At 47.7% G+C, this 13586-nt stretch overlaps 1 protein-coding gene across 2 annotated transcripts; it reads right to left on the bottom strand.

Annotated features, from left to right (window-relative positions):
• Nucleotides 1-5252: 5252 nt before the first annotated feature.
• On the bottom strand, nucleotides 5253-12950 carry LOC125511084 (binding protein). Of its 2 annotated transcripts, XM_048676364.2 has the most exons (9): nucleotides 10679-12950; nucleotides 9370-9861; nucleotides 9207-9298; nucleotides 8520-8607; nucleotides 8250-8364; nucleotides 8015-8171; nucleotides 7757-7931; nucleotides 7007-7654; nucleotides 5253-5608 (listed from the first exon to the last, which is right to left on the bottom strand). In XM_048676364.2, the coding sequence occupies exons 1-8, from the start codon at nucleotides 12857-12859 to the stop codon at nucleotides 7031-7033; spliced, it is 3924 nt and encodes a 1307-aa protein (XP_048532321.2). In that variant the 5' UTR covers nucleotides 12860-12950; the 3' UTR covers nucleotides 5253-5608; nucleotides 7007-7030. The 2 variants fall into 2 exon arrangements, with proteins under 2 accessions (XP_048532321.2, XP_087378225.1); XM_087522099.1 differs by having other exon boundaries at nucleotides 8015-8364; nucleotides 10679-12949.
• Between the last annotated feature and the right edge of the window lie 636 nt (nucleotides 12951-13586).

Below are 13586 nucleotides of genomic sequence, written 5' to 3'. Positions count from 1 at the left end.
CCATCCCATTTGACTAAGGTGAATAGGGAGGCGTCCTCTCATGAATTATACCATGTTCCACACAAAAAGCATCAAATTCATTGGAAAAATACTCTCCACCACGGTCGGACCTAAGCCTCTTGATTTTTCGATCAAGTTGGTTTTCCACTTCGGCTTTATAGATCTTGAAAAAGTTCAAAGCCTCATCCTTAGACTTCAGAAGATACACACGGCAGTATGTAATGGAGTCATCAATTAACGTCATGAAATATTTCTTTCCACCTTTTGTCAACACACCATTCATTTCACATAGATCTGAATGTATGAGCCCCAGTGGTGCAAGATTTCTTATTTCCGCAGTCGTGTGAGACTTATGAGGTTGCTTAGCTTGCACACACACTTGACACTTAGATCCCTTGACGGTGGTGAAACTAGGGATTAAGTTCAACTTCGCTAGTCGCGACATGCAACCAAAGTTAACATGACAAAGACGTGAATGCCACACATTGGATTCACTATTGTTGCAAATATGATTAACAACTTTGTTGCAAACGTCTGATAAGGATAAACGAAACAAGCCTCCTGACTCATAGCCTTTACCAACAAAGGTTCCATACTTGGATATTACAAATTTATTCGACTCAAAGACAAGCTTGTAGCCATCTCTACACAGAAGAGATCCGCTAACAAGATTTTTATTGACGGAGGGGACATAATGCACGTTCTTCAGCCGCACGATCTTCCCCGAAGTAAACTTCAGATCGACCGTGCCAACACCACGAACAGAAGCACTTGAACCGTTGCCCATCAGCACGGTTGAAGTCCCTGCGGTCTGATAAGACGAAAACATGGAAATATCACCGCATACATGCACATTAGCACCCGTGTCAATCAACCAGTCAGGAGAATGACATACTGAAAGAATAGTGGGAAATATACCATACCCAGCATTCTTCATGTCAGTGTCTCCAATGACAACATTAGCGGTCTTGCCGCCTTTCCCAGGATTACGCTTGTCATAGCGATTAGTGCAACTAGGAGCCCAATGATCAGGATCCCCACACACATGACAAGCACCTTTCTTCTTGCCATTCTTCTTCTTGAAGTTCATGTGTTGCACAGCCTTGTTCTTCCCATCAAACTTTGCTTTACCATCAAACTTGCCCTTGTTCTTGAACTTGTGGGGCTGGAAGTTCTGCTTCTGTACTACATTGGCACTAGATCCTCCCTCAATACCTCGAGCACGTGTGTCCTTTGCTCTCGCCTTTTCTTCCACATCAAGAGTGCCAATGAGATCCGGGACGGAAAACTCCTGCCTCTTATGCTTCAGCAAGGTAGCAAAGTTCCTCCATGAAGGAGGAAGCTTAGTGATGATACCTCCGGCAACAAACTTGTCCGGTAGCATACAACTGAAGTGCTCAAGTTCTCTAGCAAATGACTATATCTCATGAGCTTGCTCAACCACGGAGCGCTCTTCAGTCATCCTGTAATCATAGAATTGCTCCATGATGTACAGCTCAGTGCCAGCATCTGAGACCCCAAACTTGGCCTCGAGTGCATTCCACATATCTTTTCCATTATCAATTGACGCATAAGCATCAACTATGTTCTCACCAAGAACACTCAAGAGAGCAGCCTTAAACGGAGTATCCATTTTCTAAAAAGCTTGTGCCTATTGAGCATCAAGCTCTCCTTCAGGTTTGCCGAGAGTGGCGTCATAGCAACTCATAGTTTGAAACCATAAGACTGCTCTCACGCGCCACCTCTTATAGTGAATACCCTCAAACATAGGAGGTCTCATGGAAGCAGCAAAACCACTTGGGGTAAATTGCCTATAATAAGGTTTTTGGATTGTTGGAAATATGAGCAATTTACCAAATGATTTTATTAACAGAAATACTAGATAAAGTATGACTAATATAGAAGAGATAAAACAAGTCATGCGTTCTGACAGAGAGAAAGTAAATAGCTTCTGCATATATGAACCGTAGCCTATCATATCTAAAGCAGACAGTATAGCAAGTAGTATATATGAAGTAGAACCTAACATGTGTAGGACAAGGACTAGAACAAGGAACCGTGGCAGAACCTTTAACAGGAAAGACAAGAACACGTACGGGACAGCAGCAGCAGAAGCGCTGGACTTGGGGTCGGTGTCCTCGCCTGCCATGTCGTCGAGGAGGTCGTGGACGTAGTCGTCGGCGACCGGATCATCCGTGATGAAGCAACCAGTAGTCGCGCTGAGCGCTCCCCAAAAACCTTATCACCCTTCTCCCGTACAGGACTCAAAAGGTGCGGTTTCGGGGGGATCTTGGGATCTTCTGGTGTGTCTCTCTGGAGAGGAGCGACCTCTCTTATATAGGCACAGGAGAAGGACGCGAAGAGGCTGCGACGGGAGGTGAAGCAACGAAGGGAGACGACGCGTCGTGGCGGGGCGGGGCGGGGCAGGGCGGAGCGGGGATATCCCTCTTGTTCTCATGCTCGTACAAGTGGGGAGAGAACCTCCCTTATAAGGAGGTCCAACTCCCACTTAACTAGCAATGTGGGACTAAATTTTTGTTCCACCTCTTGTCTTGCACAAATGGACTGTGTGGGCCTCTAGGATTTATTAGGAATTTCTGAAATTACTATTGGGCTAGGCCCAAAATAGACAAAATTCCAGCATAATGCTGGTTGGTGCTTGGATGCGCACCGCGGCTCGCAACTCGTCTTTGAGGCCGAGCAAAAATTGGGTGACAAAAAATTTGGTGGCATCGAGTGCGATGAGATTATACATGTGCACCTCAAATTGTTGTCTGTACTCTGTAACTGTGCCTGTCTGTCGAAGCTACAACAAATCATGCATCGCAGACTCGAACTCCTCAGGGCCGAATTCCTCTTCCACTGCCTGGCGAAACAAATCCCAAGTGATCACTGGATATGTCTGACGGAAGGCCCGAAGCCAGAGGGCGGCATGGCCTTCAACCTTCAACGTAGAGTGCTGCTGTTGCCACCCAGTTGTGTTGTGGCACATGGTAGAGCTCGAAGTAAGCCAAGCAACGATCCAGCCAAACACGAGGTGCAGCACCATGGAAACGGGGGAAATGATGTTTGAGTGGCCTGACGAAGTACTCCTTCCGTGGCGCTGGTGCTGACGGAAACCCCCGCTCCGGCAGCCCGATCTGGTCATCTGGCCTGGATAGAAGGGGCGGCCCTTCGTTTGTGAGTCGTGTGAGCGGCGTTGGCCCCCCGATGGTCTGCGGTATGGGCAGGCGCTTGGCGGAGGTGCGGCGCGCGGATCGGGTGGTGGTGGAGGAGGCCCCGGCCGCGCCGCAGGTGTGTGTAGGACCGTCGTCGATGGATCGTCCACCTGGGAACCCGTGGATGGGGCTGACGACGCCGATGGGGATGCAGCCTTACGCACGTCATCGACCTCTTCTTGAGTAAGGCCGATCTGCTTCGACAAGCTCTTCAACTCGTGGGAGACCTGAGTGTTGAACGCCGTCTGCGCCTATGCCCGCTTGTCCGCCAAGTCCCTCTCCTCGTCGAATCTGGACAGGAGCTTCTCCATCAAGGCGGTGAGGTTGGCTGTCTGAGTTCCCATGGCGGCTATCACCTGCCTTGCCTGCGCTGAGGGCTTGGAGGGCGCCGTGGCTCCAGCCCCGAGTAGATCGAACCCCGCCGAGGATTTCAAGCGACCTCACCGGAGGGTGGTGGATGTTACCGATCTGACAAGGGAGTAAGGAGAACCGCGGCAGAAAAAAATTCTAGGGAAATTTTGCTGGCTCTGAGATACCAAAGGCCTCACGGCCAGAGGCAGGGGACGGAGGAGAGGAGCGGGGTAGGTGAGAAGGAGAGAAAGAGGATGAGGGCAACTAGACTTTTTCTCATTTCATAAGTCTCCACAGAGTACAAGGTAGGTCTCTTATACTTGCACAGACACACACACACGCCTGGCCACATGTGACCCACTGGCACACACACGCTCACCCCTTTCTATCTATTTCACCTTCCAGGTCCACCGGTACTCATGTATCAGGTGTGGCACATACATTCATCTCTGTAAGCATACGCTCTCAACAGGAACAGAGCAATATTCACAGGAGCAGGTCTAGACAAGCTGCTCACCACATGCTGGAGGCAGGGGCAGGTGCTGGCCTTGCCGTCCGGCAGCTCCATCTCCTCCGACAGGAAACATGAACTCTAATGAAAACAGTAAACATGGAGTATGAGAAGCACACCAATCATTATACACGAAACATGGAGTGTGACTGGTTTACCTCTAATGAAAACAGTAGAGACTCTATTTGATTTGGTACATTTATTCATGAGATTAAACTTGATGGTTCAAATTTACAGATCATAGACCCTCTGGCTTCAACTTGATGGAGTAGAAGCAATTTTGAGAGGCACGATGTGCCTCTGCTACTACACTAAAATTCAGTTTATTTGGAACAAATGGATTCTGCCAGAAGTAAGCAGAGGCACTAAAATTCATAGACCCCCTGGTTTTGCCAGAAGCAAGCAGAGGCACACTGTGCTTCTGCTACACTTCATTTGGAACACCGCCACTAAAATTGAGTTTACAGACCAAAGTTGACAAATTCAGTTTGCAGCCAGAAGTTTGCGCCTAAAAAGCAAAAGCTAAGCATCCCTACAAGCCATTGTTGGGCATTTTGTGTAAAATAACCAGTTACGTACTTGAGAGCAGGTTCTGGGGACTAATTGACCGGCCATTCCAAACAAGCAAAATCGGAGACTGGACTGCACATCTTCAGACCAAAAAATAAAACGGGAACTACTTTGAAATGCAGAAGCGGCTCACCTGAAGCCTGGTTTTGATGGTGTCGATGGGGTAGAGCGCCGTCTCCACCATGACAGGGAATGGGAGCTGTAGAGAAGAGTGGGCGAGGGAACTTGGGAGAGAAATGTCGGGGCGAGGGTAAAAGTCAAAACGAAGAAAATTTCGTTACGCTCGGGATTTTGTACGTGGAAAGCAAAAACGTTCTACATTTTGGGACAGAGGGAGTAGAAGATAGGCCCTGTAAAACAGAAAAAGAAAAGATTTCTATGGTCCAGCAAAAAATTTGAGTTTAACCATAGTGGTCCAGCAAATTTTATTCTCTGGTGTCAGGCCATCTGTTCATTCTTGTATTCGTTGTACATGTTAATACATTCAGAGGAACAAACTGATGATGTTTTTATGCCTAAAACTGGAATTCTTTGTATTCCTCTTCTCGTGTAAATAGAAGTTCAAAAGCCTGGAGCTGCATTGCTAAGATACATCTGAGCAATTATTGTACAACTAGTTAAGACAGCACTTGCAATTATTTGAGCTTTCTCGACACCATTCGATTACAGTTACACATCTACAGAATCAATCAGTAAAGAGAAAAAGAAAAGAAACTCATTGAGAAGATGAGCCTAGTAGTATAAGTTGTCCCTCTTAGCATCATGATACAGTTACATATTTCTGAAAGTGCTATCCCTAATAATATCAAAGCTCTTGCAGGTGCATATGACATCTCAGTACATAATGCCCCATGAAATGAACACAAATTTGCTCTTGCTCTGTCTTGTAAACATCATGACGTGTAAAGCGGCTTCGCATGCACACACCTTGAATGGTAAACAATGTTAACTCCATTTCCTGAAAATGAAGAGAATCAATGAGCCGTGACTAACAAAATGTATGGTCCAAAAGGTGAATGGATATAAAAATAGCAGTTCAAGTAGAGATGTACTCCCTCTGTAAAGAAATATAAGACCGTTTGGATCACTACTTCATTGATCTAAACGGTCTTATATTTCTATACGGAGGGAGTATTACTGTAGAGAATTTGCTCATCAATGCACTGATATATGCGCTTCACATGGTCCCATTCATAAAACAAAAGAACGCCGCCTGTTCTTTGCTGGAAACAGTTTGGGAAACCAATTGTATGACATGGGCAATCACCCAGGAAAGTAGCACAAAACAAAACTGAGCTAAATCAAAATTTCTTGTCATGTCTTACTTATATAAATATAATATAATAATAATAACTGAGATGTTATAGAGTTGTTTTTGAATGTTAAGTGGATAATTCATATTTATGGCATTTTACTGTAGGACTTCTCTCATTTTTATTGGCTTAAGGATAATGTTCACAAAAGAAATATAAAGGCCAGTTCTTTTGGCAGTTCAAGAAATAAGCCACCTCCTCCCTAGCTTTTCCCATAAGCCGCCTCTCATACATTGGGGCTTCTAAACTAGTTATGAGATAACTAATTTAGAAGTCTCAACAAATTTAGGGGGCGGCTTATTTTTTAAGCTGGGAAGAGGCGCAGCTTATTTTTTTAAGCTGCCCAAAAGAACTAGCCCTAAGAACCGCTCCCAGTGAAGGTGCATATATAGAACAGTAAGTTGTGGTCCAGAAATGAGATAACTTCCAATTTAGCTAAGTAGGGACTTGAGATGCAAAGTTGGGCCATGCGGAAAAAAAGAAGCTCGAAGAGCACATTTTGCACACAAAACCCGTAGCTATAAACCGGTGAATAGAGGAAAGTACTGCACAACATATCTGAGAAGTATGTAGATATCTCCCATTGCCGATGAGAATAAATGACTTAGGATGAGTAAGCATGCTTATGTTAATAATCATCACAAAATAGAGAGCAATACATCAAGATGTATTTTTTCCCTAGGCTCAGTACGCTTGAACTTCAAGACATAAGCTACTATTCACAAAACTTGTTTATTCATGTTTGAAGAATACCAGTAAAAATGGGAAGAAAAGCCACACTGATCCATAGATCTCATTGGGAATGGACATATCAAGTTCTAGTAAGTACTCCCTCCGTTCCTAAATATAAGTCTTTTTAGAGCTTCCAATGCGGACTACATGCGGAGCAAAATGAGTGAATCTACACTCTAAAATATGTCTATATACATCCATATGTAGTCCGTATTGAAATCTCTAAAAAGACTTATATTTAGAAACGGAGGGAGTACATCATATCTACATGTGCATGCAACAATAGAAGTAAAAGGCCTTCTATTTTTTACCTTGGATTGCAAGTTGTTAGCATGCTAATTCTCATCGTCTGATCCAAATGGCTCGAGCCGCCTCACTGACTCTAGGATAGCCGGTCGGCGCGAGCCACTCAGCGCCCCAGTGCCCAGCACCGACTTCACCTTGGGCACGCTCATGGTGTGCAGCGGCGGCGTCGGCACGTTCCGGTTCATCTCCTTGAGCACCGACCGCGCCGTGGCCTTTGCAGCCGCGTCACCCGGGTCAGGAGCAGCCGGAGAGCTCCTGCTGGGGCCGGCGGCCTCTCCGTCCCTGGACGACTTGCCCTTGCCGGCCTCGAACTTCTGCATGTCGTAGAGGAGCTCCTTCTGCAGCTGCTTGTCCGCCACCAGTATCTCATCGAACTCGTTCTTGTAGTCCTTGAGGAGGGTGCGCAGGCACTCCATCAGGCACCCCGTCAGAGGGCTGTTCTTGCTCTCCAGCAGCCGCTTCAGCTCGATGAATATCGGGATCGCGATCTGAATCAGGTTCTTCTTTGCCACCTGGGTCACCGCCCTCCCTTTGGCCGCCTGGAGGGCGTTGGCCGTCCCACCATCTCCACCGTCGTCGTCCATCTCGGAATTGTCCGCGAGGATGCTGGGATGGATGCGCATCTCCTTGCAAGCTAGTATTTGTAGAGCATCCTGTAGGGAAAAAAACATATTTTGCATCACAAAACGCTAGGAAATCATATAGTTTATGTCCAGCGCCATGTGATCTGCCGCAATATACAGACAGGTACATACCTGAACTACAGCCCTTCCAGCTGCATCGTCAACACTTAGTAAGCCATCACAAACACCTGCTAAGATCTCAGCACATAACTTGGCTGATGTAGCTAGAAGGTGCTCCGGGGCCATTTGTTTCAACAAGGACACATATATGTGCATTCGTTTTGACCTTGAACTTTCGTCAGTTCCCCTGCAATAAGAAAGTCACAATAAATGTCAGGTAAAGGTGGACATGGTTTTTACAAAGTGAACATCATGCATATATATGTTTACCGTATCGCGAAAAGGGTTTGTCCTCTGTCTGAACTTTGAGACCCTTGAGAACTCTGAGACTGAGACTGAGACTCACTATATCCACCATGTCCTGTGCAATTGTTTAGGACGTAGATAGCTTCTATGAAACTGTTATATGCAAGAAGTGGCGCTTTGGCTGCAACATTTATGTTCATGTTAGGCATGCAGTGACTTAAGGAAATGATACAGAATACCAAGAGTAAAATAAGTAAACCTTTTAAGATGCTTCCAAATAGGTAGTCAGCCAAATGCCTTATCTTATCCGATTCATCAACTAAAGATGGCAGAAACCGAAGGAAAAGCACTCCTCTCCATTTTACGTAATCCCTCTATGTAAAAGAATAGCTTCAATTAATTACCACATGGATATTTAGATGTACTCCCTCCGTCCCACAATATAAGATCGTTTTCAAGGTATGTTAGCTTGAAAAAGGATCTTATGTTGTGGGACAAAGGAAGTGACACTGAAAGAATGACAAAGCACCTGCAGCAACTTCGCGAGTAGGACAAACGTTTGCCTCCGTACTACTTCGCAGGGATCACGCAGCACTTTTGTTATTTTTGACATATAACTGTAAAACAAAGGAGGGGTCAGTGTAAGTTCATATTTGCAAATTTAACAATTAACTATATGTAAAAATACATGTGCAGTGTAGCTGATAAGATACTATGGTAGTCTTCACATAAAACAATTACAGTTTTTCTTTTGGTAATTACCATCAAAAACAGAATGTACAGAATCAAAAGAACTGCTGTTGGTATATGCCACAAGACATTCTTATTATTTTGATCTTAATTGCCAGCAATAGCTGCAGCTCATGCTCCCGTACCATCTAATTTGAAGTCAAGTATCTCTCTCAGTTTTTAATATATGATTTTTTTTCATTTTATAGACATAGAAAATGGAGTTACCTAAGCTCATATTGGATCAAGCACTGGAACTATTTAACTTGAAAAATGGCCAAGCCCAAGAAAAAAAGGCAAGGGGAGTAATTCTATCATGCTTCATTGTGTGAATAAAAATATGTGTGAACATCCCAAAGTGTGCATATCAATTACATCTGATGTACAGGAGCCGACACCACCTAATATATCGGAACATGCATATCTGCTTGAAATAAACGATGTAACTGAGTTATTGAAGGGTGACCATTCAGAGATATAAGCTCACCAGTCAACTAGTGCTGTATAGCGTACATAAAAGTCAGCCATTGCTATCATGATGTTATTCCGGAGGGTGGCCAAATCACTCCGCTCAAGCTCCTGATTTATACAAGTAACACTGAGTGTCTATTTGTTAAGAACAGTCAGGAGTGCAGTTGGAGGGGACGCACCTGAACAAAGAGCGGAATATATCGTTTTGCTAGTTTGTCATCTACAAGGCATATTTTCGCCATTGTATCCCACGACTGTATATATAATGATGGAGCTACCTCATTGAAAGAAACGGCTCCACCTGCAAGCATTGTTGGTCTTGGCTCGGGGTTTCCAGAGGTTATGACTGTGTGCAGCAAAGGAATGATGCCTTGCACACTAGCATCAGGGCAAGCTAGGATCACTGATCCAACGGTGAAGACGGCAATAACAGCTTCTGACATCTCCTTTGATGTGGATGCCTCCTTTCTTCCCTTAAGTTTGCCAGTCAGAGGAGTATTGTAGCTACAACCCCTGGAATCTTGTGATGTTCCTTTTATGTAGCGTTCTAGATTATCAACTGCTTTATTGATAAGTTGCTGAACCCACTTCATTATTAGTGCTTCAGCTTCCTTTGCCGTTTTCGCTTTCCGTTTACATAAAGTTTTCAGTGACTTTACATGGGCATCGACCTGTATGTGCATGAAATAAAACATTGCCATCAAGATATGGATAAATCCTACTTCTGTTAGGAATGATGTTGGTACAGAACAATGATATGCAGTAGCAGAGCAAGGATGAGTGCACGCCCCAGGCCAGCCCTCTAGCTATTGTTGATACAGTACGCTACAATACCTAATATAGCTACAGTCAATGAAACGTTTCTTGATATGCATTTACTCAACAACCCAGAAATCTGTCATTGAAGAGATAACACGAATGCATTGGGAACATTTTGCAGAACTTCGGATAGACAAATAATAGATATATGACAAATAATCAAAGCAACGCATAGACACTGCATTATCTTATGATTCGAGCCCAAACCTGTAACTGGTGGGTTTTTACAGGGCCATTTTGTGAGTGCGGTAGTTGCTACAGCTAAGCTGGAAGTATATCCCTTTCAGAAAGTTAACATAGCATACTTTGGATTATATTTAGGTGTATGATACCCAGACACGACTTATGGGTCTACAGTTCTGCCTATTAAATAACTATAACATGTTTACCTACATTCAAGGCCTTATGAAATACAATAGTTTACAATAACTCTCAGTAGATACTCCAAGTCCCACTATCACAAGGAATAGAGCTAGTGTACAATGTAACGGGATCTAGTAGATTTATGCCTGGACTTATGAGGATTTAACTGGGGTTTTGGTGTATTCAGAACACAGTTGCCAGACTAGTCCAGCAGTCCATGACATAACAGAGTGCAAGACTCCACTGTAACATGAAAAACTTATTGGCACCAGAGTAGATATTGCTTTGGATTCAATAAATGATTACCTCACTCAGGTTCATATCAAAATTTTCAATCCGCGTGAGTAAGCTGTGTGCCAGTTCTGCTGCAGGCTCCACAGGTAGCTCCATGGAGACATTTGAAATAGTTTGCAGGAGTGAAACACGATCCACAGCCCAGAGTGCAGAGTTTGGTTCCCCTTCAGAAGAAGCTTTACCTTTGCCTTCTTGGCCAACATTATCAAGGAGTTTCCAGTGGTGAGAGAGGAACTTCCAGTTAACTGATTTAGGCGCAAATGAGGAGACCTCGGAAAGAAGCCACCAAGCCCCAGCTGGTGCAGTCCAATTCTCAATTGGCTTAGAACTTCTCAACCACAAGGTTTCAGATATTGTAATTATATTCTGGAGTGAACTAGCAAGCATTGGTCTCAGCTTTTTCTTCTTCCCAAGGCTTGCGCATATCCTTTTTATGCAGGGAACAACCTCTCCATCACATATGCTTTTCAGCAAATCCAGTGTCCCGTCCGGGAACAGCTCCTCCAAGTTGACTGAATCATCATCCAGTTTCAAATTGGCAGCTTGGCAGACCCTGTTCAGAACCAGTTCAAGAAACAAGTTCTCACATTCCTCCTGGATACTGGTCTCACTATCAATCATCAGCGATGGCACAGCCTGAAGCCACTCCTTTGTCACACTCTCATCTGGGAATTTCCGGAACACCTCTGAGATGGCTGCAAGAGCCGCCTTGCGAATGGTGACTAGCGGATCAGAGCACGCAGCCCCCATTGCAGTAAGTAGCGACTCATCGACAGGTCTGCCAATCAAACCAATTGCCTTGGTGATGAGCACAAGTGCAGCTTTCCTGACGGCAGCCTTATCATCAATGCACCTTCTCCTCAACAACTCTCCAAGACCCATGTTCCCAATCTTCATCACCTCCTGCAGTCGATCGACCTCCACACCTCTTTCAGACAAAACATCAAGCGCATGGGCTGCATTTGTCAAGGCCCGAGCCCGGACCGCTCCAGCGCTATCCGAACACCTCTCCACCAACACCTGGACACACTTGAGCCCCCAAGAGCCCTCCTGGAGACCAGATTCATCGATTTCCGACGGCAACAGCACCGGCAGCATCGCCAGGACCATATCCACAGCAAACAGCCGTCCCTTTGCTTTGCCCCTGGACATGGCCACCAGATATGCAGCGAAGCCCTCCCTTTGAAGTGGCTCCATTGCCTGCACCACCTCAACTATGGCCTCAACAGCCAGCCCCCTCGCCTCCGACTTCTCCGGTGCCTTCACCGCCAAAAGCCTCGGCAGGTACCCCACCACCTTCCTTATCCCCAACTCCTCCCCTTCCTTCCTTATCCCCAACTCCTCCCCTTCCTTCCTTATCCCCTCCTCCTCCCCTTCCTTCCTTATCCCCTCCTCCTCCCCTTCCTTCCTTATCCCCTCCTCCTCCCCTTCCTCATCAGCACCCAAAGGCACAATCTTTCTGACCAAGAACTCGACCGCGGACGACCGCACAGCCGATTTGCCACCCGAGAGCACCAGCGGTACCAGCGCGCGTATCACATCCTGCACTGCCTCGGCGTGGTAGCGAGATCCAAGGACGGCGGCAAGGACATTGAAGGCCGCGAGCTCGGCGGCGGTGTCGATGAGCGACCTCAGCGCATCCGGGTACTCCCCGAGCGGCAGCCTCCCCGCGGCATCGGCGAGCAGGGAGAGAGCCTGCGGAAGGAAAGACGGGGGCCGCGTGGCCGCTTGCTGGCGCTGGTTCTTGCGCTTGCGGGGGTTGGCGGCGTTGCCGGAGTCGGAGGCGGCGCTAGGGTTATGGGTGTCGGTGGCGGCCTTGCGGAGGGCGAGGAGGAAGGAGAGGAAGGGGAGCGGGGAGAAGAGGGAGGCAAGGGGGGAGGCGGGGGCTAGCAGGAGGCGGAGGTAGGCGGTGAGGGCGGGGATGGGGTGGGCCGAGAAGGAGGAGGTGAGGGGCAGGAGGAGGGAGGAGGCGGGGAGGCCGGCCGCCGCGAGGCGGGGGAAGAGCGAGGCGGCGGTGGCCGGGGAGGAGAGGAGGGTGAGGGAGGGGAGCGACAAGGGCGGGGAGGTGGAGGTGGAGGAGGAGGAAGAGGCGCGGCGGTGGAGGGCGGCGAGCTCGGAGAGGAAGGCGGAGAGGGAGCCGGAGGCGGAGGCGGGGGAGTCGATCTCGTCGACGTCCATGTCGTCGGCGTCCATGGATGGCGGCGAGCGGCGGCGGACGGAGTGCGGGATTTGAAATCTGGTGGGGGGGAGATGGGAATTGGGAGGGGGAAAGCCGTCCCCATGCTGGTGGACTCGAGTTTAGGCTGTGTTCAGATCGTAGGTGGTCCGGGCCAAAGCTGGCTAGATAGGCCGGCACGGCCCGCCCAACGCTAAACAGGCCTGTCATGTCACGGCACGTTTACTAACTGGGCCCAGGCACGGCCCCTCTAGACTAAGCCTGGGTGTTCGGTTTGTTCGGTTCAGTCCTTTCGGTCTTCCATCATTGAAGGCGACCTAGTGGGGATACTCATCGCGAGCACTCTCAATGCAGGGCGATGCTAGGCGCCCGCGCACCGGCCGAAAGTTTCGGCCGGTCCTGCCCCAGCCCTTGAATGCGAGCCTGCGTGGCCACTGGATGCAGCAAAAAAAAATTGATTCGGCTTCTTCTACCTCGGATTAGATCTGCAGCTCCTGCTCGGTGTCCTCGTCGCCGCGCCTCCAGTCCCCTTTAGTGGCCGTCCTCATCGTCGGTCTCTGTCCTCGTCACCGGCTCACGACCCTCGCCCCGGTCACCGTCCTTTTGCCGCCAGGTCGCCGTCCTTGCCCCCGCTTGCCGATCTTCATCCTTGTTGCCACCCGGTCGCCGTCCTCGCCCCCGGTCGCCGTCCTTGCCGCCCCCGGTCGCCGGTCGCCGTCCTTGTCGCCACAGGTCATTCGCCCA

The sequence above is a fragment of the Triticum urartu genome, chromosome 5A (assembly GCF_056163025.1).
Source record: "Triticum urartu cultivar PI428250 chromosome 5A, HENAU_Tu73, whole genome shotgun sequence".
Lineage (NCBI taxonomy): Eukaryota > Viridiplantae > Streptophyta > Magnoliopsida > Poales > Poaceae > Triticum > Triticum urartu.
Note: the sequence above shows the minus strand (reverse complement) of the source record. Positions and strands in the feature narration are given on the sequence as shown.

Coding starts and splice junctions, on each gene's coding strand:
- LOC125511084 (XM_087522099.1), bottom strand. CDS start 12,859: ATGGACGCCGACGACATGGACGTCGACGAGATCGACTCCCCCGCCTCC. Junction 9,862..10,678: donor TTGATATGAACCTGAGTGAG/GTAATCATTTAT, acceptor ATGCACATACAG/GTCGATGCCCATGTAAAGTC. Junction 8,365..8,519: donor TACTCGCGAAGTTGCTGCAG/GTGCTTTGTCAT, acceptor TCTTTTACATAG/AGGGATTACGTAAAATGGAG.